General features: G+C 37.5%; 1 protein-coding gene across 1 annotated transcript in view; it reads right to left on the bottom strand.

Annotated features, from left to right (window-relative positions):
* Positions 1-22146, bottom strand: part of EPRS1 (glutamyl-prolyl-tRNA synthetase 1) — a 43627-nt gene that overhangs the window by 2015 nt on the left and 19466 nt on the right. Inside the window, exons 13-30 of the mRNA XM_075707349.1 lie at positions 21719-21829; positions 18340-18476; positions 17373-17580; positions 16819-16931; positions 16158-16275; positions 15671-16039; positions 12590-12820; positions 12008-12273; positions 10105-10156; positions 8997-9206; positions 8763-8835; positions 7899-7978; positions 7458-7559; positions 6622-6777; positions 6303-6500; positions 5768-5941; positions 3086-3246; positions 2004-2082 (exon numbers count right to left, since the gene is read on the bottom strand). Of these exons, the coding sequence (XP_075563464.1) occupies positions 2004-2082; positions 3086-3246; positions 5768-5941; positions 6303-6500; positions 6622-6777; positions 7458-7559; positions 7899-7978; positions 8763-8835; positions 8997-9206; positions 10105-10156; positions 12008-12273; positions 12590-12820; positions 15671-16039; positions 16158-16275; positions 16819-16931; positions 17373-17580; positions 18340-18476; positions 21719-21829 (2838 nt within the window). The remainder of the gene's footprint in view (positions 1-2003; positions 2083-3085; positions 3247-5767; positions 5942-6302; positions 6501-6621; positions 6778-7457; positions 7560-7898; positions 7979-8762; positions 8836-8996; positions 9207-10104; positions 10157-12007; positions 12274-12589; positions 12821-15670; positions 16040-16157; positions 16276-16818; positions 16932-17372; positions 17581-18339; positions 18477-21718; positions 21830-22146) is intronic.

The following is a 22146-nucleotide window of genomic DNA, read 5'->3' as shown; positions in this document are numbered from 1 at the left end:
AGTGAAACAGTCATAAAGTGTCATACATAATTTTTTTTCAATTCAGGTATGTCAATTGTAATAAACTCATATAACCTAAGTATCAAAATGGTGCAAGTATCCAACTTGGAATGTAAAAATATTTATTCACATTTCCAAGTTTCACTACATTATAAACTAGATTATATACTAGAGTTCTAAAAATAATACAAATAGTTAAATTCTCTTGGCCCTCTCTAGAATCTAGCTGTATACAACAGTGAGTGTTGGACAATGAAAACCAGGCATTTTACCCTCTCCATAAGCAGAGGGCATCATATGGAACCTCTGCGGTAGGAGGAGAAGAAAGGGGGTTCTATAATATTTCATCAAAATTAAAGGATAATAATTTATGTGCATGTACAAACACAGAATTACCTTCACATTCCATTCCTGCTCCTGGAATGAGCTTGACTCCCCATTTTAGTTTATTTTTACAAACAAGTTTACTGCGTCTCAAGATTTTTTTGAAAGCTTATGTCTTCCTCGACTGTTACTTTGTCTTAAAGACAGTCAAGCATAGTTTCAGAGTGCTTGTTTCATTCAGAAGTGGAAGATACATGATGGCACATCTTGAAATCACAGTACACGAGAGCAGCAGTACTAGTTGAACATCTATGCAGAGGCACAATTATTTATTAAGCAAAGACTAACAATTTTTGTTTTTTCAATCTATCACCAGAATCATCAGATGCTTTAGAGACACTTGCACCAAGGAAATGATATTTTGCAGTCAGTAGGAAGAGCTCAAAGCTGTTTGGAAACAGAGTATTTCACACTTGTATTTAGTTTTGTAGAGGAAAATAAGGCAGTACTACTATTCTAGTACCTATGCACAGAATGTCTAACAACTCTGTATCCTCAACTTCATAAGCATGCTAAACCAGTCCCTCCTCTGAAGTTCATAACTATTCCTTTAAGTCTTGTTATAAATTGAATTTAAGTGCAATAGAAATGCAACAAATGAGTGTGATGGAAGGTCAAGCCTAACCAAGAATAACTTAAAACTATTTTTGAAGTTAACAAAAGTACTATGAATTCTTGGCACTTGTGCATTTTCCATCAGAAATTTTGAAATTTTCAGATTAGGTCTAACTGGTACACAAAAACCCCTGATCTCTTTTTATAAAATACACAGCCCTAATGATTGATCCTTGGGATCCTACTACACATTAATCGAAATATATGAACAATTTCACAAGCTGAGGTTCGTGACAGAATTTCAGGGTTAAGAACTTCTGTCAGTGGATCTCTGAAAAAGAAGCAGCAGCTCAATTCTCTACTGAAGACTTAATCTCTCATGTAAACTTCAAATGCTTTGCCAGAACTTTACATTTTTCACAGATCTCTAGATCAGTAGAGCTCAATCATCCACATTATGGGTTATTCTTACTATCAGCCCACAGAGGTTTCCGACTTGCAGTAATTCTCAATGAACCCAATGGCTTCTACTCAGGTCACAAAGGCAAAACTTCTTTGACGTAAACAGCATGTACTTTAAACTCTTACTTGGACCTTATTATGAGATTTGACCACTGTTTTTCACTGTTTGCATTAGAATAGTGACAGTGAGTTTATCTTAAAATGAATAAAATGTTTACATTAGTCTCTCTGAAAAGCACTTTCTGATAAAAATGTAACACTTTAAGTGCAAATTACCAAACTGCAGCATTGTAAGTCACTTCAAGATACCCTGTCACCCCTAGCACAGGACTAAATTTTCAATGGTGGTAGCCTGAAACACCATATTTAGTAAATATGGTATTTTAGCAAAAGAAGAAAGCAACGTATATCACAAATTTTGAGAAAGTTAATTCATTTTTGTGCAGCTCTACAGGAGAGGCTTCATCTGCTTGTGAGGGGAGAGTTCCATAAAAACCACAACAGTATTTATATGTAAGTAAACGTAGCTTTGAAATTTCTAGCCCCTGATTATTTGTAAGGGACAGAAAGCGTGTGGGATAGAATGCAGTAGATTTCATTACCTTTCCTGAATCAAGCTCTTTTTGAAAGTCCTCCATAGTATTGGCCACCACCATATGACTTTTTAGGTCCTCAGAAGCTCTAAGAAAAGGAAAAAAGAATTCAGTCAGGGAAGATTTATGCACATAACCTCACTGGCCAAATGAACTAAGTTTTCAGAGTCAGTCAAAACAGAAGGTTACATGAAGAGAAGCTATATATTAATTTGAATCTTCCTAATCAGGTTATGTCCTTCTACCACTTCTGCCCTCAAAGAGATAAAATTTTGATTAATTGCCAGTGGGCTGTTCTCCAGGTTGTTGCACATTTTACCATGTTAATTCACACCGTTGTGCATGTTAGTTCAACACTGACCAGCCGTAGATAGAAACAGGTAAGTACTACAGATGTAGATTTTTCTTTTTTAATTATGTTCTAAATCTAAATAGCAAAATGTTTTTTTAACTACGTAAAAATATTCTGCTTGTAAGCAACTTTGATCACCACAGAAGAAAGTAGGAAAACTCATCTGCCATGGTGCTGGATCAGCACCATGTTCTTTTTCAGTGTCCTTACAAACAATTTGCAATGACAGACATGCAAGGGATTTGGCATATGCAGTAAGTGCAAATAACAGTTCCAAAAGTATTTGATTGCTTATAAGAAAACAATACGATGAAAGTCAATAGGACATAGGGTCTTAAAATACACTTCTGAACATGGAACTTCAACTACTGAAGTTTCTTGGACAACTCTGTATCTTTCAAAATTCCTTACCAAAAGTATCTTTCAGGAATGAATCCTGTGCATTATTATCCCATGAACTATTTACTGTGCATTTATTTATTAATACTTTACATAAATTCACAGAAGCATTTTTTTGAAATAAGTCCATAACCTTTAACATTCCATTTCATAAGCACAATAAGAAACTTCTATCACTGTATGTGAACAAGTTTCAGAGGCAGAAAAAACAAATATCACAAACAGAAAGATGGGCCTAACCTGTCTTTCTGCACAGATGAACCAATAATGTGAGAAATTCTTCTGACAGGTAAAGTATGTCTGTGATTAGCACAGACATTTACTGTACCTCACAGTTTACCTGTTGTAAAGGTTAGCATGAATCTCCTCCAAAATCTGCCTCAGTCTGTCTTCTGCTTCATGTTCAGAAAAGGTCAGCTTCTGTCCTGTGTCTCTTCTAACAGCTACAAACTGCTGGCTCTTCATGTCTCGTGGTCCCACTTCAACCCTGACTGGAACACCCTTCATTAAAAGGAGTTAGGAGTTATAATGAATAAGTCATTCCCAGAAGAGTTCATTTTCTCTCTCTCTCTCTCTCTTTTTTTTTGGGTTGTTGTTCTAAAGCCCAGTCTTAATATGGAATCACTTTACACATTTAAGTTTATTTCAAAAAAATCAGCATATATTCCACTGCTGTTATGAACTTCTGTCTTTCCCATCCACACTGTCTTCATTTGTGCATTATACCTTGCTCCAGCCTTGCTTCACTAGCTTGGAGACTGCATCTGTGCCAACGTGCAAGTAATACTAAGACAGTTAAAGCACAGCTGAAAATACACTAAGGCAGTTATCCCAGATAGTGCAAATCAGATTTTTAAAGTCTGAATGATTAAGACTTCTATAGTCATTTTAATGTTCTAGTTCATCCAATACCTTTTAAGTCTGTTTTCACAGAACACTTTCAACTGTATGAACAGCAAATAGCGAAAGTTCTGTTAAATGCAGCCCTAATATTGACATTAACTGCACAGAATATTTGACTACAAACAGTTGCTTTATTTATGTAAAGCTTTTATGCTTCATAAACTTTGGTGGTAAGAACCATGTCATTTCTCATCTTCCATATCCCATCAGACAAAAAGAGTTTCCATTTCACTAGTCAGTTAAGAGTCTACTGAGTCTAGCTTATTTTCTCTATGTCCTGCTAACACATGTCCCAAGCTGTACACATTCCTTCACAGGAAATGAGGAGAGTAAGTGTGAATGCATTTTGGTGTGGGGTCCTCCCTCGCCCCCAAGGGAAATCTAATTGGTAAGCTAAAACAGCTAAAAACATTCTACAGTGCTCAACAGGTGAACAGGAGAATTGAAGACATTTACTCAAGCTTTCTACGCATTTTGTACGCTTGAATCTCTTCAAGTTCACAGCTTCCAAATGATTCCCTATACCTCTCCCACCCTTTTCATGCTAAAAAGATAAGTAACAGTAAAATCCATCTGAAGGATGAAATATCTATTCCTACTGCAAAGCTACATAAAAAGCTATTCCAAACTGTTATTAACAAACAATTTAAACTGAACATTCTAGTTTATGACATACAAAAAAAGCTGTCTCCATAATTAAAACTCAATGGAAAATATCTAATATTTCTAGTTGTAATACTACTTTCCAGTAAATGCCTAATGGTCATGTAGAAAGCCTTCCTAAGAAACAGCAATGGAACTAATAATACCAGACATTATAAAAAAAGTACCAACAACGTGGCTCTTTTTGGTGGTAACATCAGGAATCTTCTAAGCTGAAAAGTACGTAAGGCAAAATACTTTGCAGTTCTTTCTTGTACTTCTTACTCTGGTACCCTTGTATTTTTTACTCTGTGAAAGTCCTTATCAGTACTCAGTAAAATGAGTGCACTTTGCCTGCAATTAGCCTGAAGATGCAATTTATGTATTATGCTGGACACATTAGTAGATTTTATAAAAAAAAAATATCAAGTTTGCCCCACACTGTGCCTCCCTGATAAACCTAATATATTTAAAAAGTCTCCCAACATGGATTCATGGTATTGGAGCTCCATTTAAAAAAAAAATATAAGGTTATACAAAGGGAAGAGAACTTGGACACAATGGGAACTCTCAACAACTCAGGGAGCTTCTATCATACAATCATAGAATCGTTTAGGTTGGAAAGGACCTTTAAGATCATTGAGTCCAACCATTAACCTAACACTGCCAAGTCCACCACTAAGCCATGTCCCTGAGCACCACATTTACATGTCTTCTAAATACTTCCCGTGATGGTGACTCCACCATTTCCCTGGGCAGCCTGTTCCAATGCTTGACAACCTTTTCAGTCTTACATTGAAGACTAACATATTGAAACTAATTTCAAATTTAGAACAAAAATATGATCCCATAACATCAATCAAGACATTATTCAATTTCTAATTACTATTGTTTCATTCTGTTTGCTATTTTTGTTTTACAAAAGCCTCTTATTTGATGAAGCAGAACTATTCCTCTCAACTACTGTATGAGGGGAACATGGTAATTTTGAAACAAACAAAAATTGCTCCTTTCTTTGTAGATGCTGTACAGGTTTATCTTCTGATCCACTGTTGTGACCTTGAAGACACTTAAGTACTAGTACAAATTTTTAAACATGCACGTAATTTGTACTATTAATTTAATTTTCCAGGTACATGGTACAGGTTTATCTTCTGATCCACTGTTGTGACCTTGAAGACACTTAAGTACTAGTACAAATTTTTAAACATGCACGTAATTTGTACTATTAATTTAATTTTCCAGGTACATGGAGACTTGGAAGTTCAAAAATCGCTAGTGACATGCAAATCCTAGCAAACAGAGCAAGTCTCAGAAAACATCTTTTCTTCATTTATTAATGAAAGTGATCACTGTTTATCAGGCAGCAATTCTTCATTTAGAGAAAATATTTGCCTTCAGAATACCAGGCACACGTAACATGCTTCATACATACCCCACGTAAAAGCTTCAAAACACCTCCTGGAAAGAAATGTACCTTAAGTTCCCAGTGGTTGAACTTCCAACCAGGTGAATAGTTGTCTCTTAAATCAGCCCGTACACGGATATTAACACTAAGCAGCCTATTGCGATATTCGTTACATTTGTTCAATAAAGCCTCTTTGTCCTCTTCAGAAAGGGAATTTGTAATACCACAGGGTATAATTACAACCTGCAATATAACATGACATGTACTTTATGTTATAAGAAAATTAGCTCCTAGTTATTATAAAAACTTAAAAACAATATTGTGGCCCTTTATCCAAGCAATTTCTTTCAAGTTTTCAGAAGTAAAGGATACATTTTCCTTTTCATCCAAATGATACAGATAAAAATATTTTAAATAGATGGACTATTAAAGGGAGCTTGTCCACCACAAGCACCCTAATGGTTTGTATTAACTTTATACAGCACGCTCTGTAATCAGACACCTCCTATCCTATGTTAAGTATTCCAGGTGCCCGATATGAAATGCTCATGAATTCCAAGATAGGAAAGGAAACAAAATGGTAGTTTAAGGCAGTTTTACACACCTGAACACAGGCTACTCGAGGTGGGAGCACCAATCCCATGTTATCTCCATGAATCATTGTCATTACACCAATAGTTCGAGTTGTAATGCCCCAGGAATTCTGATAAGCAAACTGTTTTTCTCCTGGTTTCTTGGGATCTTCAAATACAATTTCAAACATCTTTGAGAAATTCTGCCCTAGATGATGTGATGTTGCTCCCTGAAATAGTTGCACACAGAAAATTCTACTCAATGGAAAGTTAAATCTATCTAACATCAGTTTAAGGTTTTCATCTTACTGTATTTACTGAAAAAAATATTCTCTTCTAATAGATAAATACCTGGATAGCTCTTCCACTGGCAGATATAAATGCCTCTACAGTGGTTGTATAATCACCCCCAGCAAATTTCTCCTTCTCTGTCTTCCTTCCTTTCACAACAGGTATTGCTAGGAGATCTTCGTACACTTGAGCATACAGATCAAGTATCTGCATCACCTGTGGTGAACATACTGTCTTAAGTATCACTCAGTATTTTGCATTTGCTAAATCATGAAATATTTTTATATGACAGAGTCTAAAAATCTTAAAAATTTAACACTTTCTCAAGATTGTGATTAAAAAACAAAATTTCTTCAACTGCTTTAAACTTTGACTGCTATTTTCTATGAATCAAATAGCAATAGCTATAAACCATGACAGAAAACAAGAAGAGTCACTGCAGAAATGCCAGTCCAATACCTATACCGACTTCTAGTTTCCACCTGAAAGTTTGAACATCTGCTAAGTAAATAAAGATACACCATGATACTCAATGAAACATCCATCTTTTGGGCAAAGGAAGTGTTAAAATTTGTAGCAGTTAACATATGAACGCATTATTTACATTTTTAAGGAAAACAGTTTTGTAAGGTTTTTTAAGGAAAATGGTTTTTAAGGAAAGCATTCTTTATATATCACACTCTTCAAACTCCCTAACCCATATTGTTTGAAGAGGCTAAAGCCTCAGACATGGATTACATCTGAGAAAAAACCAGGTTCTAGTACACTTGGCATTTTCATGAGGCCTCCCAAAGAAAAGGAGACATATTTCTACCAGGTCCTAGTAAAAAGATTTGTGTTGCTGTGGAGTAAGGTAACTTTCTGAAAGCAAAAGCACCAGCGCATCTGCTTTTTACCTCCTCTGCTGCTTCTTCATACGTTGCAAATGCTGTGTGACCCTCTTGCCAAAGGAACTCACGAGTGCGGAGGAAAGGTTGGGGATGTTTGAACTCCCAACGCTGGAGGGGGGGAAATAAAAGAAATTGAACACCATGATTAACACTCAAGTGTCAAATTATTGTTAAAAATAATGTTTATAAATAAGTATTAGAAAATTCTGCATAAAAGATAAAAAGTCAACTATTCACATATTTCTACTTAAACAATATAATCAACACACGTTGATAAAGTATGTTTTATTAAAAACAGTGAGAAAAACAAATCACATAAACCACATTCATACTTTTGCCATGAAATAGGTGCTGTGATCAGTATCATCATGCCGTGTCCACATAGAATAATTGCCCTACACTGCACTTACGATACAATAGTTACTCAGAAATCGTGTACAGACATACCACAACATTGCACCACTGATTAAGCTTGATAGGGAGATCCCTGTGTGACTGCACCCACTTTGCATAGGCAGGATACATGACTGTAAAAAGAAAGCAGCTTTGGGTGTTTGCACAACACAGCCAGTTTATGCCAAACCTTTCTTTTTGCTACATATAAGCTTAACATTCTCTGCTGTGAGAACTATGCTTTTATGTTTAATTCTCTTTGAAACACATTTTCTATCTTAACACATAATATTTTCAATGAAAGGAGTACTTTCACTTCGACCTGTGTCTCTGCAAAATCGCTTGCTTGCTGCTGGTCAAGTGCAATGCAAAGCTTAATATCTAATCACACTATGTTTGAGTCACTGGTTAGAGTATATAAATACATCTAGGTTCACAAATAAAAATTCATGGACCTCAAGATTTCACGATGCTATACCATACCTGATTCAATTTAAAACTCATCCAGCCTTAGGCCTTAAAATGTTTGTTTAAATTACTCACAGGAAATTTTAGTAAAAGCTAGTTTCACAGCTATAGTCAAAGAACATGCAAAACTGAAGTGAATTATGAGATGAAGAAATTTTCTTATAAACAATATAAACCAACCAAATGTGTTTTTCAGTCAAAGCAAGTCAGTCTTCAGGATATTAATGGAAAAGTTCCTAGAGTGTACATTTCCTAGAAAAGTCCACTTAAGGGAACATAGTGTTGTGACATTTGCTATAAGCAGCAGCAAATTTAGGAAATTTTGATACAGAGTTACAGAAAACATTCTAAAAAATGGGTTTCCACTTTTCAAACGGGATGCTTGTCTGTCAGCTACACTATAGCTGTAACTGTTTTCTCTACAGCCAAACTGCATGAAAAGAGGTCTACCTGTTTCACTTGTGGGACGTACAGCAATTGGTTCAGCCAGATCTGTTTTCCCGGATCTTGTGACCCAAGCAACCTAAAGGATGGGGAAAAAAAAAAGGGGGGGGGGGGGGCAGTGTATTTAAAAAAAAAAATCAAACAAAACAAGTTTGAAAAAAAATTTACTTTCATACTCATCTGCAGACTAAGTGGTTGGATTTTCTTGTATTCAGATTGAAATAATGTTTTGAAGTGTACCTCAGGAGCAAAGTCAGCAATATGAGTCTTCTCTTTCTCTAGGGCAGCCTGGGACACAAACATGGGGAAGTAACAGTTTTCCACTCCAAGTTTCTTGATCTCTGCATCGAAGAAGTTCTTGATAGCTTCCCAAATAGCATAAGCCCAAGGACGAAGAACATAACAGCCACTCACATCATAGTATTCAATCATCTCTGATTTTGTGATCACCTTTCAAAAGATGATTTAGATACTGAAGTTTCAATTCCATACACAAAGAACATTCAGTAATTCAAGTGTGTGGCATGCAATTCAAGAAAAGTCTCCTATTTAAAAGTCTTTGTGCTCAAGAAGTTAACAAGGATACGCTCTGAGATTGCTTTAGTTACCTATAATTAGAGAACATTAAGCAGGAACATTAAGTTTAATAATAAATCTGAATAATAAACACTTAACTAAAACTGAATTTCATGAATCCAAGTAAGAGACAGTAGCTAATTTCCAGGTACCAACAAACTGCACTTTTGTAAGAACTGTCTCTAGCTCACGTCAGAAAAGATTTTTATTCCTTAGGGTATATGCAAAAATTATAGTAAAGAGAAGCAATGTACACCCCTGGTATCTATTTGCAGTCTTTCATAAATAGGCTAATCTAAACTAATCATCTCTACTCTGGTTGTTTTGAACCTCATGAGACAGCAAATTCATTCCATAACAGGTACTAACTTACGTTATACATCATCTTGAGGTGAAATAAAACTCCCAAGTCTATGAAATTCCTATCACTTCCCTGAGGTTTTGCACTCTTAATGAAAGAGGAATTCATACATGATTTAAGAAAATCCTATATATAAATATATAAGGGGAGGAGAGGGTGAAATGGTTGATGCTCATCCTTTTTACAGCTTCCTAAATTTATTCAGCTCTTCAGTCCAGGCATTTCTATTTAAGACCATGATAGCAATGTAAGAAATAGAAAGAGCAAGTACTTTGTTTTGTATATAAAAAAACCCAAAACAAACCACCCACAAAAAAACCCAGAAATACAAGATAAGATATGAATCCAAAATAGATTTTTTATTTATATGAGAATGAATTGATTCTTTAATTCAAACTGATGTGCACTTACCTGAGAGAACCAGTCTGCAAGATTTTCTTCTTTTTTAGCTTCTAGACCCAGCCTACGGTATTAGAAAAGAACCAGATTTGTGCTGTACAGCATTTACCAGTGAAATTTATCCTAACCTTTTTTCTTTTTTTGGGGGGCGTGAGGGGGGTGGGTGTCGGCAGAAAAAGGGGGGCATGGAACAGAATATTTTAATTTTACTTCATGAAGCTAACCTTTCCCAAATTTTTTTCTTAGACTTCAGTATGCATTGGCTAGTACGAATTGCTAGCATTTCCTTACCTTGGCTAACAACAGCATTTCATAAAAACAGCTCTGTTTCTTTTCTACTGTTTGAATCCTTCTAATTCTCACCATGGTTGCATCAAGGAACCTCATGATGATGCACTAAAAAAGCTCAAGCACCTCCAATAAGAACCTAAAACTAACCAGACCTGTACATAAGCTGTCTTACTCCTCATCTTAAATATTCCTTACCTAGCCGGTTGCTACAATTTCAGGAAACATATGCAACTTGAATTCACCATTCCTGTGAATGTCAGTCACACTGTTCAAGACAGAAAACTGACCCTACCACCAAAATAAAGATAACTAGTAAAACTACGAGATACTAAAGAAGGCTAAATTCACCAGAGCTAAGTGACAGTAGACAGAAGTAAAGTTTTTATATCTCTACAAACTGAGAAGTTTTAAGGGTGAAAAATGCATTTTTCTGGCATAACTTCTATACAAAATAACCACATCCCTGTCTCTAACATGTTATTTATGTATCTGAAAAAGGAAATAAATAGTGCCGCATAATACATGCTGTGGAAAGACTTCTAAACTTTCAGGGTGGGAGCAGGAGAGGGGATGCACAGCAATCATCGCTGGAGAGTTCCACTGTCCAGAACAGCAGTGCCTTGCTCTGGGTTGGGCTACATACTGCTCATGGTACTCACATCTCCTGGTTTTGGCTGGGGTAAGAGTTAATTTTCTTCCTAGTAGCTGGTATGGTGCTGCGTTTTGGATTTAGTATGAGAATAATGTTGATAACACACCGATGTTTTAGTTGTTGCTAAGTACTGCTTACACTAGTCAAGGACTTTTCAGCTTCTCATACTCTACTGACTGAGAAGGCTGGAGATGCACAGGAAGCTGGGAGGGGGCACAGCCAGGACAGCTGACCCCAACTGGGCAAAGGGATATTCCATACCATACGACATCATACTCAGTATATAAACTAGGGGAAAGCTGGCTGGGGGGCCACTGCTCAGGGACCGGCTGGGCATCAGTCAGCAGGTGGTGAGCAACTGCATTGTGCATCACTTGCTTTGTGTACTCTTATTATTATTGTTATTACTATTTTATTTTATTTCATTTATTAAACTGTTCTTATCTCAACCCATGAGTTTTCTCACTTCTACTCTTCCAATTCTCTCCCCCAATCCCACTGGGGTCAGGGAGTGAGCAAGCAAGCGAGTGCATGGTGCTCAGTCACTGGCTGGAGTTAAACCAGGACATCGCAGTAAATATTTTGGAAACCCTGGTACAATGAAATAAGCATAAGGGTTTTTTTTCTCCAGGGTTTATACTGAACAAGATACAGCAGCACATTTGCAGAAGCAAATAAAGTAGTACAGCAAGTTCTCAATGACAGTAATAGAACCCACAGTAACAGAGTGTGCACACTGCTTTATGCTTTCAACAGGCTAGGTAGAATTTTCCTCACTAGAATGCTGAGGTACAACTGACACTAAATAAACTTTGGTAACTTGCTTTTGGATTGATCCTAAATATGAAAATTAACACAGTTATTTTGCAAATGTCCACGCTTTTGAGTGAAATGAGAAACCTGTAAAACTCTGAATAGAGGTAAAAAGTTGAGGTTTCTAGCAAATAGAGAGAGTAAAGATCACATCTTTACCTGGTTTGCTTTTTAGGGCCTTGACCCTCTCCTGGTCCGTTTGAGGAAAGTTCATTACCACTCTGTCCTTGCAAAGGTTCTTTTTTTGGGCCATCATTTTGCTTCTGTTGCTTACTCTGCTTTTCAGACTTGTTCTCTTTCTCTTTCTTCTTCTTGTCTTTGTCATCAGCGCAACTAGCAGAAACTGGTTTATAGTCAACTCCTGCAACAGACTTATACTGGGCCTTCAACTGAAGAAGTTCCTTAACAGCTGCATCTATCTTTTCCTTGAAGAACAAAAAAATAAAGATAAATTCATATAGAAATCACAGCAATAAAACGGCTCTAGCAAAAAAATAAAATGGATCTATGTATGGTATTGTGGACATCCACACAGCGTTGGGGGAAAAATCTGCAAAAGCCAATACTTAAATGCATTAACATTTTAAGGACCATATCTGACACAAATAATTTTTAAAGCACATTTCAGGTCTCAGAATTCAAATGCTGCCTATTCTACATGTACATTTCTAATTCCCATAATCACAATGAATTTAAAATAGATTTTTAGATATATATACATATATTACAGTATGTTTTTACCTTTTCTGCTTTTTCTGATTTCAATTTCCTAACTTCATCTCCTTGAAGAGCTACTTTGCTAAAGAGCGCTTTAGCTTCAGGTGTGTCTGGACCACTGGGTACTGTGTCTGATGCTTGGGGCAAAGCACCTTGAGCTACTGGTGGATGTCCTGGCTTGTAGTCCTGCCCAGTCTTTTCCTTGTAGTCAGCTTTTAGAGAAAGAAGGAGTTTTACTGCTTCATCTATTTCATCCTATGTGGAGGACAAATAGCAAGATGTACTGGTGAGAATTAAAGAGCGAATTGACAAGAAGCATTGATTTTCAGGCTAAGAAAATAAAATTTCCATTGAGCAATAAAGAGTGGTTCATAATTAGGGAGGACTCAAGTAATAGCTCTCCCCCAAGCAACACGAGTATGTTTGAGAGCTGTCACATTGTACCAGAATGTTCCCCTAGCCCACCTGGCCACCCAGAACCTGTTAATAGGAGAATCTACACTGAAAAATACAATAAACTGTTTTAGAAAAGGGCTTTTTCAAAAAAAGAAAAAAAAAAAAACAAACCCCACCCAACCAAACCAACCACAAACCCAATGCCAAAACAAATTCTGCAAAGTAGAAATATAGGTAGAAAAAACCAGCAGCTCCCAAAAACATACAGGTTTGTCTCATGTTCTTTTCTACAACTGTCACTGAATTTGTTAAGTTTTGAAAAGTCTTGCTATTCTTGCAGCACACTAGATACTTTTTTTCTTCACTTGTCCCAAATACAGCAAGAAAAAGCAAAATACATTAAAAATTTCTGCAGGGTTTACATCTACCATGCTTGTGCCTATTCATCTAGATGTGAGAGGTTAAGTTTGACTTTCCACACCAGTCAAATTTAGAATTTGTATCTCAGAGTCAAGTATCCAGCATCAGAGTAGTCTTGTATGGCATTATCAGACCATGCAAGTTTGATGGCTAAGCTATGACCCGGACATGAAGGAGTTTAGTACACTGTTCAATCATTACTTGGTGAAAGATTTCCCCCCCAGTGGCAAAAATGTCGTAAGAATTACAATTGCTTACTCTCTATTTACTATTATACCTTGGAAGCTTTCTCTGCTTTGAGTCTGCGTACCACTTCCCCTTGTTCAGCTACATTATCATAAAGTGCTTTGCCATCCACTAAGCTACAGGGTGCCAAGTTACTGCAGCATACAGAAGATGGAAGTGTAGAAGGTATACAAGGAGGAACTGAAGGTGGATTTCCAGGCTTGTACTCTTGACCTGTCTTTTGTTTATATTCTGCTTTTAGACTTAAAAGAATTTTCACAGCCTCATCTATTTGTTCCTGAAGCAAGAAAGGAAAAACAGCAGTTGCAGATAAAGATAGAAACAAGAGATGCAACACAATAGCTAAGATAGCATAACCTTTACCACAATGGCACTAACGTAGCAAAACTTCTAGAGCTAACTTGTTAGTGTAAGTTGTCATTATTGAGTTTTGTGGTAAAACTTTTTAGCCAGAATACTCAAGCTGCACATCAAAGGACCTAATCCGGCAGTATACGTAAGGGCTGATTTCTGTGCCATGAAAACTTCCCATTTACGCGACTTAGCTCCCTGTAGTACAGCGGTCCGTGACTTTGTACACTGGAGACTGGCAGCAAATACTCAGATTCTGAATAAAGAATGGTTCCCTCGCCACTATCAAATTACCACCAAATTTATTATTGCTATTCTAGCTCTCAAGTTACAGCCCTTTTTTCAAGTTACTGCCTATATTCTGTTTCACTTATCTTGTATCACTAAAAAAAGAATTTGCTGTTTATTTTCCAGGTTCTCCATGCACTATCACAGAACTCATTAAGTCAGCCATACAGCTTAAGAGAATTTGGGAAAGCATGTCATGGACCTTGAAAGTACTTGCTTATATTTTGTTCCTCAAGTTTCACAAAACCTGTAACTAGGTTTTAGTCTAAACTGAAAATATTGTTCCACTCAGAAGTATTCACTGCTATTACACCTTTGAAGCTTTCTCCGATTTAAGTTTGCGGACCACTTCGCCTTGTTCAGCTACTTTGCTGTATAGAGATTTGCTGTCTACTGGACATGGGGATGGAAGAGTAGAAACAGGAGAAGACTGAGGAGGGACAAAGACCACAGGTGGGCATCCGGGTTTGTACTCCTGGCCTGTCTGTTGTTTATATTCTGCCTTTAGGGATAAAAGGACCTCCACAGCAGCACCTATCTCATCCTGAAAGAGAAAGGAAGGGGCAGAAAGAGGGAGGAACAAAGACATAAAGACATAAGACTCTGAAGTGCATCTTAAATACTTTTATGAAAAGACCTGCAGTTTATGCATTTTCTTAACTACTTAGTAGAGTTGTTCAGATAAGTTTTCTCTATTTTTCTACTTTGTTAAAGTAACTCCTATTAAGGGATATACAACCCTAATAGTCCTAAATAAAATTATAACAATAAATTAGTTTAGGTCTTCCCATTTATTTAGATTTTATGGTGCCACCAAGACACTTATGAACAGTATTTAACCACCAGGCAAAGCATGTTATTTCCCATCTTTTCTTGCTCTGCATTAGAAAGAAAACAGCTACTAGTAGCTATGTTTTCTATGCTCAGCTCCAGACAGGAAGAGGTTTCAAAAATATCTGTAGTATTTGGACCTTTACTTTCTTTTTTCCTTTCTGTTTTCTTTTTGTTTTTAAGGCCTAAATAGCAACAAGTCAATCCTATGAAGTCACATAATTTGACCATATTTTCTTAAATAAATAAATAAATACTGCAGGACATTTCAACCCCAAGGACCAGAGTTGTATACTTAATCAACTCATGCTGTGGGGTGAATCTTGTCCACATTTCAGAACAGCAGTTTAAGAAATATAGGAATTTACTTGCATCAGTATGCATGTTAACACAAACTTTGTCATACACGTCTAGCTAAAAGACAAGTATGGGAAAACACAAGTCTTGACAGACCAGAGCCCAGTCCAAATGATGATCACTATGAAAACATGGCACCGTAAGCACCCATTCACTTCCACAGAGGACAACGGGCTATGCAAACCCAAACAAAAAAATACTAGTTTAATCAGCCACCTTAGCTGCTTTCTCAGCTTTCAGTTTTCGGACCACTTCTCCTTGCTCTGCTACTTTATCATACAGCGCTTTACTGTCCAAGGTACCAGAGGTCTCAGGCTTTGAAGACTGTTCAGTTACAGATACTGGAGGATTTCCAGGCTTATACTCCTGGCCCGTCTTCTCTTTGTATTCTGCTTTCAAGGCCAGCAACTGTTTCACAGCTTTATCAATATCTTCCTTTGCTGCCTTCTTAGCTTTCAAGTCACGAACTATATCACCCTGTGCAGACACCCTATTGTAAATGACCAGATGACCTTCAGATACAGTACAGGTTGGAGTAGAGTTATCAACAAGTGGAGCAGATTTTCCTTTTTCAGCTGAACTAGCCTAAAAAACAAACAAACAAACAAACAAAAAACCACCAAGTATTCAGCATGATAAATCTTGTACACTGACAGATGTACAGTAATGCATTTTATGGCACTTTTCTAAAACACAAGTTTACCTCTTTCTTTGCAGTTTCAGCTTTGGTCTTCTCTTTTGATCCAGATGTTGGCATTTCCTTAGTGTGTCCATCAGGGATGTAAATCAAAATGCATGGGGCATCTTTGCAGCTGTAAGGACTATAAAAGGATTTATAGAAAACACAACAATAAAGGAAATACAGGATACATATGAAACATCTATTGAAAGAAATATTCTACTCTTTCTACAAGATGCTCTGGCACAACTGCAAGTTTATCTTTGTACACAACTGTAGTTACCTGAATTTGCGTAATTGGGGGTCTGCATTGATTCCTGTTATGTACAAGCTTTCTTTATGTTATAATATTATGCTGAAATACAGTGTAATTTACTAATTTGGTAGCTTGCTAGTATGTGCACACTCTAATTGGGCAAATATCTGTTCTATTCCGTAACATTGTTCCTTAATTTATATACTTAGAATCACAAGGAAACCATGATCTCTTTACAAAGTCCAAGTTAGCTGGGGTGCACTAAAAGTACCATGTGCTTGGCTTAGACAGTTTGAAGACGTAGGAACGTACAAGCTAAAAGCCATGCCAGTCCACAGAAATATTCCACAGCATGTGTAAAAACATTAAAACACAGCAAGCTAAAGCAAATTCCGTGAAGTCTGCTTAGGCCATTCTCAGATAGCTTACCTCACTGGCTCATAGGGTTGATCACAAATAAAGAATCCTCTCCTCTGAAGTTGTATGATGTCCCCCTTTTTTAAGTCCCTAAGGCAAGGATCACCTAACATCAGTTCTTCTTGCTGTAAGTGTTAAAAGAAATCAGTCCAAATCTAACAGAGCACAAGAAATAGTAAGAAATACAGTAGAGCTGTTGAAGGATAGTGGTGATTTTCTGATTTTGGAAGTGTTGAAATGTTAGTTAATTCCAGGGGCAGCAGAACAAGCACTGGCAAGAAGATGCCATGTCATAACAATGTATCGAGACAAAAACTCAAACTATTGGTCACAGATGTGTAAAAGCCAGGTAATGCCTGAGAAAAAACATGAGTCAAATTTTAATTTTGTAATTATGACATGTTAAATGGAAAACATGGAAACTAGATACACCAGCACATGATTTACTTGTTCGACAAATGAAATCTTAACATTAAAAAAAAGTAACTAGAAATAGTGGTGGCAAAAAAAAACCCCACCCCAAACATTAAGCTTTGTGAAATAAAGGGGACAAAAAGATAACTTACCTTGCTATTTCGGTTGATATATTGCTTGAAGTCTTCATCTTTACCTAGAACTGGCTTAGTGATCAGATGCTCGTAATTAACACAGACAGTTGGGATGAGTGGTGCACGTGGAGTTTCTGCTAACCAAGTGATCTTAGTCGTTTTTTTGAAGTCTTTATTCTCTAAGTTCAACTTGGCATCAATGGACACAATTTTTCCACTTGAATTTCTACAGGAAAACAGAAATTATAAGAGTAAAGCTTAAGTGATTTGTTCTCATATAATACTACAGCCCATAAATAGATTAACTGAAAAAACAAGTGTTCAGAGTTCATTTTTGAAGTGTGGGAGTCATGCAGGAAATGAAAGTGTATATTCACTCCTGTTGAAGTTCTCCTTTAATTTTGATTTCTTAAATATAGAGAGACAGTAAAGAACATGGGAAAAAAAATCTCTACCTATTTGTTTTATATTCTCTATCCCAGCTCACCCCATTCTGCCACTGTCTCAATACAACCATTTCAAAGATACTATGATGACATTAATGGTCTCTTTCCCCCACCTTAACAGTTTGGCAACTGAAATTGTGATAGGTGTAGGTTTTTAGTATACAAAAGCAGGTATTTGTTACAGGGTGAAAGTTGTTAAAATACCAAGTGTTTGTTTTGTTTTTGGGTTTTTTTTTTTTTTTTTGTCTGAAAAAGCTGTTTCACAGTAGAAATACTACCACAGATACTGGAGAATACTGGATGAGAGGGACACACAGTATCAGGACTGACTGGTGATTTCTGACCTGAATCTACAGTAAAATATGCTCTATGCTAAAATGCTGCTTTCTGACATATTTCAAAGTGGGTATTTATATGCATAATCACAGAATGGACATACATGGACAACCATTAATGTTTTACTGTTTCAAGCTACCTATTATAAAAAGCTACAAAAAGCTGAAAAGCAAATAATCATTTCATCTCCCAGTATTTATTACCTGTTTAATTTAGTGATGATAATATTGCCCCAATTTATGAATGTAACCACCTCTCCCTCTGTCAGGGTCTCTGCATCTGCACCCTCGATCAGGACTCTGGAGCCATACCACACAGGTTTCAACCCAACATCGGCATTCTGTGAATAATGATTTTTATTTTAAAGGAGAGACTGTTATTTACATAAGCTGAGTAAATGTAATGCAGTGCCAAAACACTGCCTTATTTATGACAGAAGACAAATGAAGAGTAACACAAAGCTATAGTATTCTTCCACAACTCTCTCAGGCTTCTGGTTCACAAGTGTTGCATGCATTCCTCTGACAGCACACTCAAAAAATCCTATCTCCTATCAAATACTAGCTCCAACACAACCGATACCATATGCCATTTCCTTAAGGTCTATAGATCTTTAAGACGTTAGAGGTAAAAACTTAAGTTTTCCTCAAGTTTCCATTTTGCTATACAAATTCCCTTCAAAAATAATTTCATAATTCTAATTTTTGCTCTTTTATATAGTTAATATGGAAACAAATATGAAGCTTCTCTCAGCTACATAGATTTTTAGAGATAGAAATTGGAAATACATTGCTTATAAGACTAAAAATACTCAGCTCTAAAGCATCTCAACAATGGAGATAAACTTTTTTTAAACAAAAATCAAACAAAAAGAAGCAGACCGCTAGGAGTTCAGACTTTTTCAACTGATCAGGGATTTGAAATTTGTTTCTTCTGGTCAGTGCTTACTTCATTATATACTGGAGGCAGCATTTTTAATATCAATATACTGAGGGAGCTGGCAGAGGAGCTTGCCAAGGCACTCTCCATCATCTATCAGCAGTCCTGGTTAACAGGAGAGATCCCTGATGACTGGAGGCTTGCTAATGTGACGCCCGTCTACAAGAAGGGCCAGAAGGAGGATCCAGGGAACTACAGGCCTGTCAGCCTGACCTCAGTGCCTGGGAAGATTATAGAGCAGTTCATCTTGAGTATGCTCAACAGCCATGTGCAGGTCAACCAGGGGATCGGGCCCAGCCAGCATGGGTTCATGAAAGGCAGGTCCTGCTTGACCAACCTGATTTCCTTTTATGACCTGGTGACCCGCCTAGTGGATGAAGGAAAGGCTGTGGATGCCATCTACCTGGACTTCAGTAAAGCCTCTGACACTGTCTCCCATAGCATTCTCCTAAGGAAGCTGGCGGCTCATGGCTTGGACAGGCGTACCCTTCGCTGGATAAAAAACTGGCTGGGTAGCCGAGGCCAGAGAGTTGTGGTGAGTGGAGTTAAATCCAGTTGGTGCCCGGTCACAAGCAGTGTTCCCCAGGGCTCTGTTTTGGGGCCAGCCTTGTTTAATATCTTTATCAACGATCTGGATGAGGGGACTGAGTGCACCCTCAGTACATTTGCAGATGACACCAAGCTGGGTGGGAGTGTCGATCTGCTGGAGGGTAGGATGGCCCTGCAGAGGGACCTGGACAGGCTGGATCGATGGGCCAAGGCCAACTGTATGAGGTTTAAACAAGGCCAAATGCCGGGTCCTGCACTTCAGTCACAACAGCCCTATGCAACGCTACAGCCTTGGGGAAGAGTGGCTGGAAAGCTGCCTGGCCGAAAAGGCCCCTGGGGGTGCTGGTTGACAGCCGGCTGAACATGAGCCAGCAGTGTGCCCAGGTGGCCAAGAAGGCCAACAGTATCCTGGCCTGTATCAGGAATAGTGTGGCCAGCAGGAGCAGGGAGGTGATTGTTCCCCTGTGCTCGGCGCTGGTGAGGCCACACCTGGAATACTGTGTCCAGTTTTGGGCCCCTCAATACAAGAAAGACATTGAGGTGCTGGAGCATGTTCAGAGAAGGGAAACAAAGCTGGTGAAGGGTCTGGAGAGCAAGTCTTACGAGGAGCAGCTGAGGGAACTGGGATTGCTTAGTCTGGAGAAGAGGAGGCTGAGGGGAGACCTTATGGCTCTCTACAACTACCTGAAAGGAGGTTGTAGTGAGGTGGGTGTTGGGCTCTAGTGATAGGATGAGAGGAAATGGGCTCAAGCTGCGCTAGGGGAGGTTTAGATTGGATATTAGGAAAAATTTCTTCACGGAAAGGGTAGTCAAGCATTGGAACAGGCTGCCCAGAGAGGTGGTGGAGTCGCCATCCCTGGAAGTGTTCAAAGAATGGGTAGATGTGGCACTCTGGGACATGGTTTAGTGGGCATGGTGGTGTTGGGTTGATGGTTGGACTGATGATCTTAGAGATCCTTTCCAATCTTAATGATTCCTAGGTTTTACTTTCATTAAAAAATTATGCAGCCACCAAGCCAGGAAACGTGAAATTATTACTGTACCCTGAATTGGTTTAGTGGTGGACTTGGTAGTGTTAGGTTAATGGTTGAACTGGATGATCTTAAAGGTTTTTTCCAACCTAAACAATTCTATGATTCTATGATAATGTTTCAATATGCTGGGTTGCATCTGACCAAACTTCAGACTTTTTGACTCTTTAAGAGTCACAATTCTCACTTGCACCTGCTCAAAACCTGTTTCCTTGTTTATCTGCCACAGGGAAAAGGGCAAACTAGATGTCCACCTCTCAGTTACAAGAAATGGCTATAGCACCACTCAGAGCAACAAAATAAAAACAAATAAATGAAGCAAAACCTCAACAATATTCACTTGTTTCTCAGTATAAGTGTGATATCTAAGGGATGCTTTCAGTAAAGCTTAAGTACAATTTGAGATGCCACACTCAAAGGAAAGCATCTTTCCAATTGTAGTGCCAAAAAAGAATTGTATCGGTAAGACATCCCCCTTCTTAAGGGATATTATTCTGTTTACTGGATACTAAGAGTATCAAATTAGCAAGTTCTTAACTTTTGATAATAACTACTTGCTATCTGAATTTAAAAGTCATATTAAAAAATCCAGAGACTGGTAGAATTAACAGGTTAATATATCACTTCTCTACGCAAGTCTAATTTTATAAACTATTTTAAAAACATCTCCTGCATTCCACACTCTTATGGATAAGCAGTATCTATTGTATTATACTCAAAGCTTGACTAAAATTTTATATTTAAATTTCTCTGTCAAAATTAGTATCAAACAATAATACTTGTAACATCTCGCCTCATCTGAAAACTCCCAGAAAGGCCTTTCAATGCACTGTCTATCTGCTCTCTATATATTTACAAAAGCAGTTTCCCACATCCTCTTAACAGAACATGTTCAGTAGTTGCCCACTTTCTGACAATTCTGTGAAAAAAGTACACCTTGGTTTTATCTCATGCTGTCTGAGCAAGTTAAAACCAGGACTCTCCTTGCTGACTGCTCCAAGCCAAGGTACTTCCAACCTTACTGATCTGCAATACAAGAATATTAAGAGAGTAAAGTGAGAACCTTTGGATGTTTAGCCACTTCTTTCATCTCCTCTTCAGCTTCAGGAATATTTACTGGGACCACTGCATCTTTCAGTAAAGCAGTGTACCGAGGCGCTACTGGATCTATAACCTATAGACAATAAATGAGGGGGATCATAAATGTATGACATTGACAGAGAAATAAGATGCTGTTTAAAACAAGCACCACCAAAAAGGAATATTAACCGGTATTCTTTATGTTACTGCATTTTTTAATGTTTGCTTTAATGTTATTTTAATCCAAAGCTATAGAAAAGTGAGAGAACAGTGGTAATACTTCAGAGTTTCCCATCTTTACTGAAATATTTTGAGTAAACACTACGGATTGGGTACTACTGACACAAGAAGTAACCAAAATTAAGAGCTAGTACCTCAGAGGGAAGACAGCAAAACATACTTTGATACAGT

This window comes from Pelecanus crispus, chromosome 3 (assembly GCF_030463565.1).
Source record: "Pelecanus crispus isolate bPelCri1 chromosome 3, bPelCri1.pri, whole genome shotgun sequence".
Classification (NCBI taxonomy): Eukaryota; Metazoa; Chordata; class Aves; order Pelecaniformes; family Pelecanidae; genus Pelecanus; species Pelecanus crispus.
The sequence above is the reverse complement of the archived record's forward strand: the minus strand, read 5'-3'. Positions and strand labels throughout refer to the sequence as shown.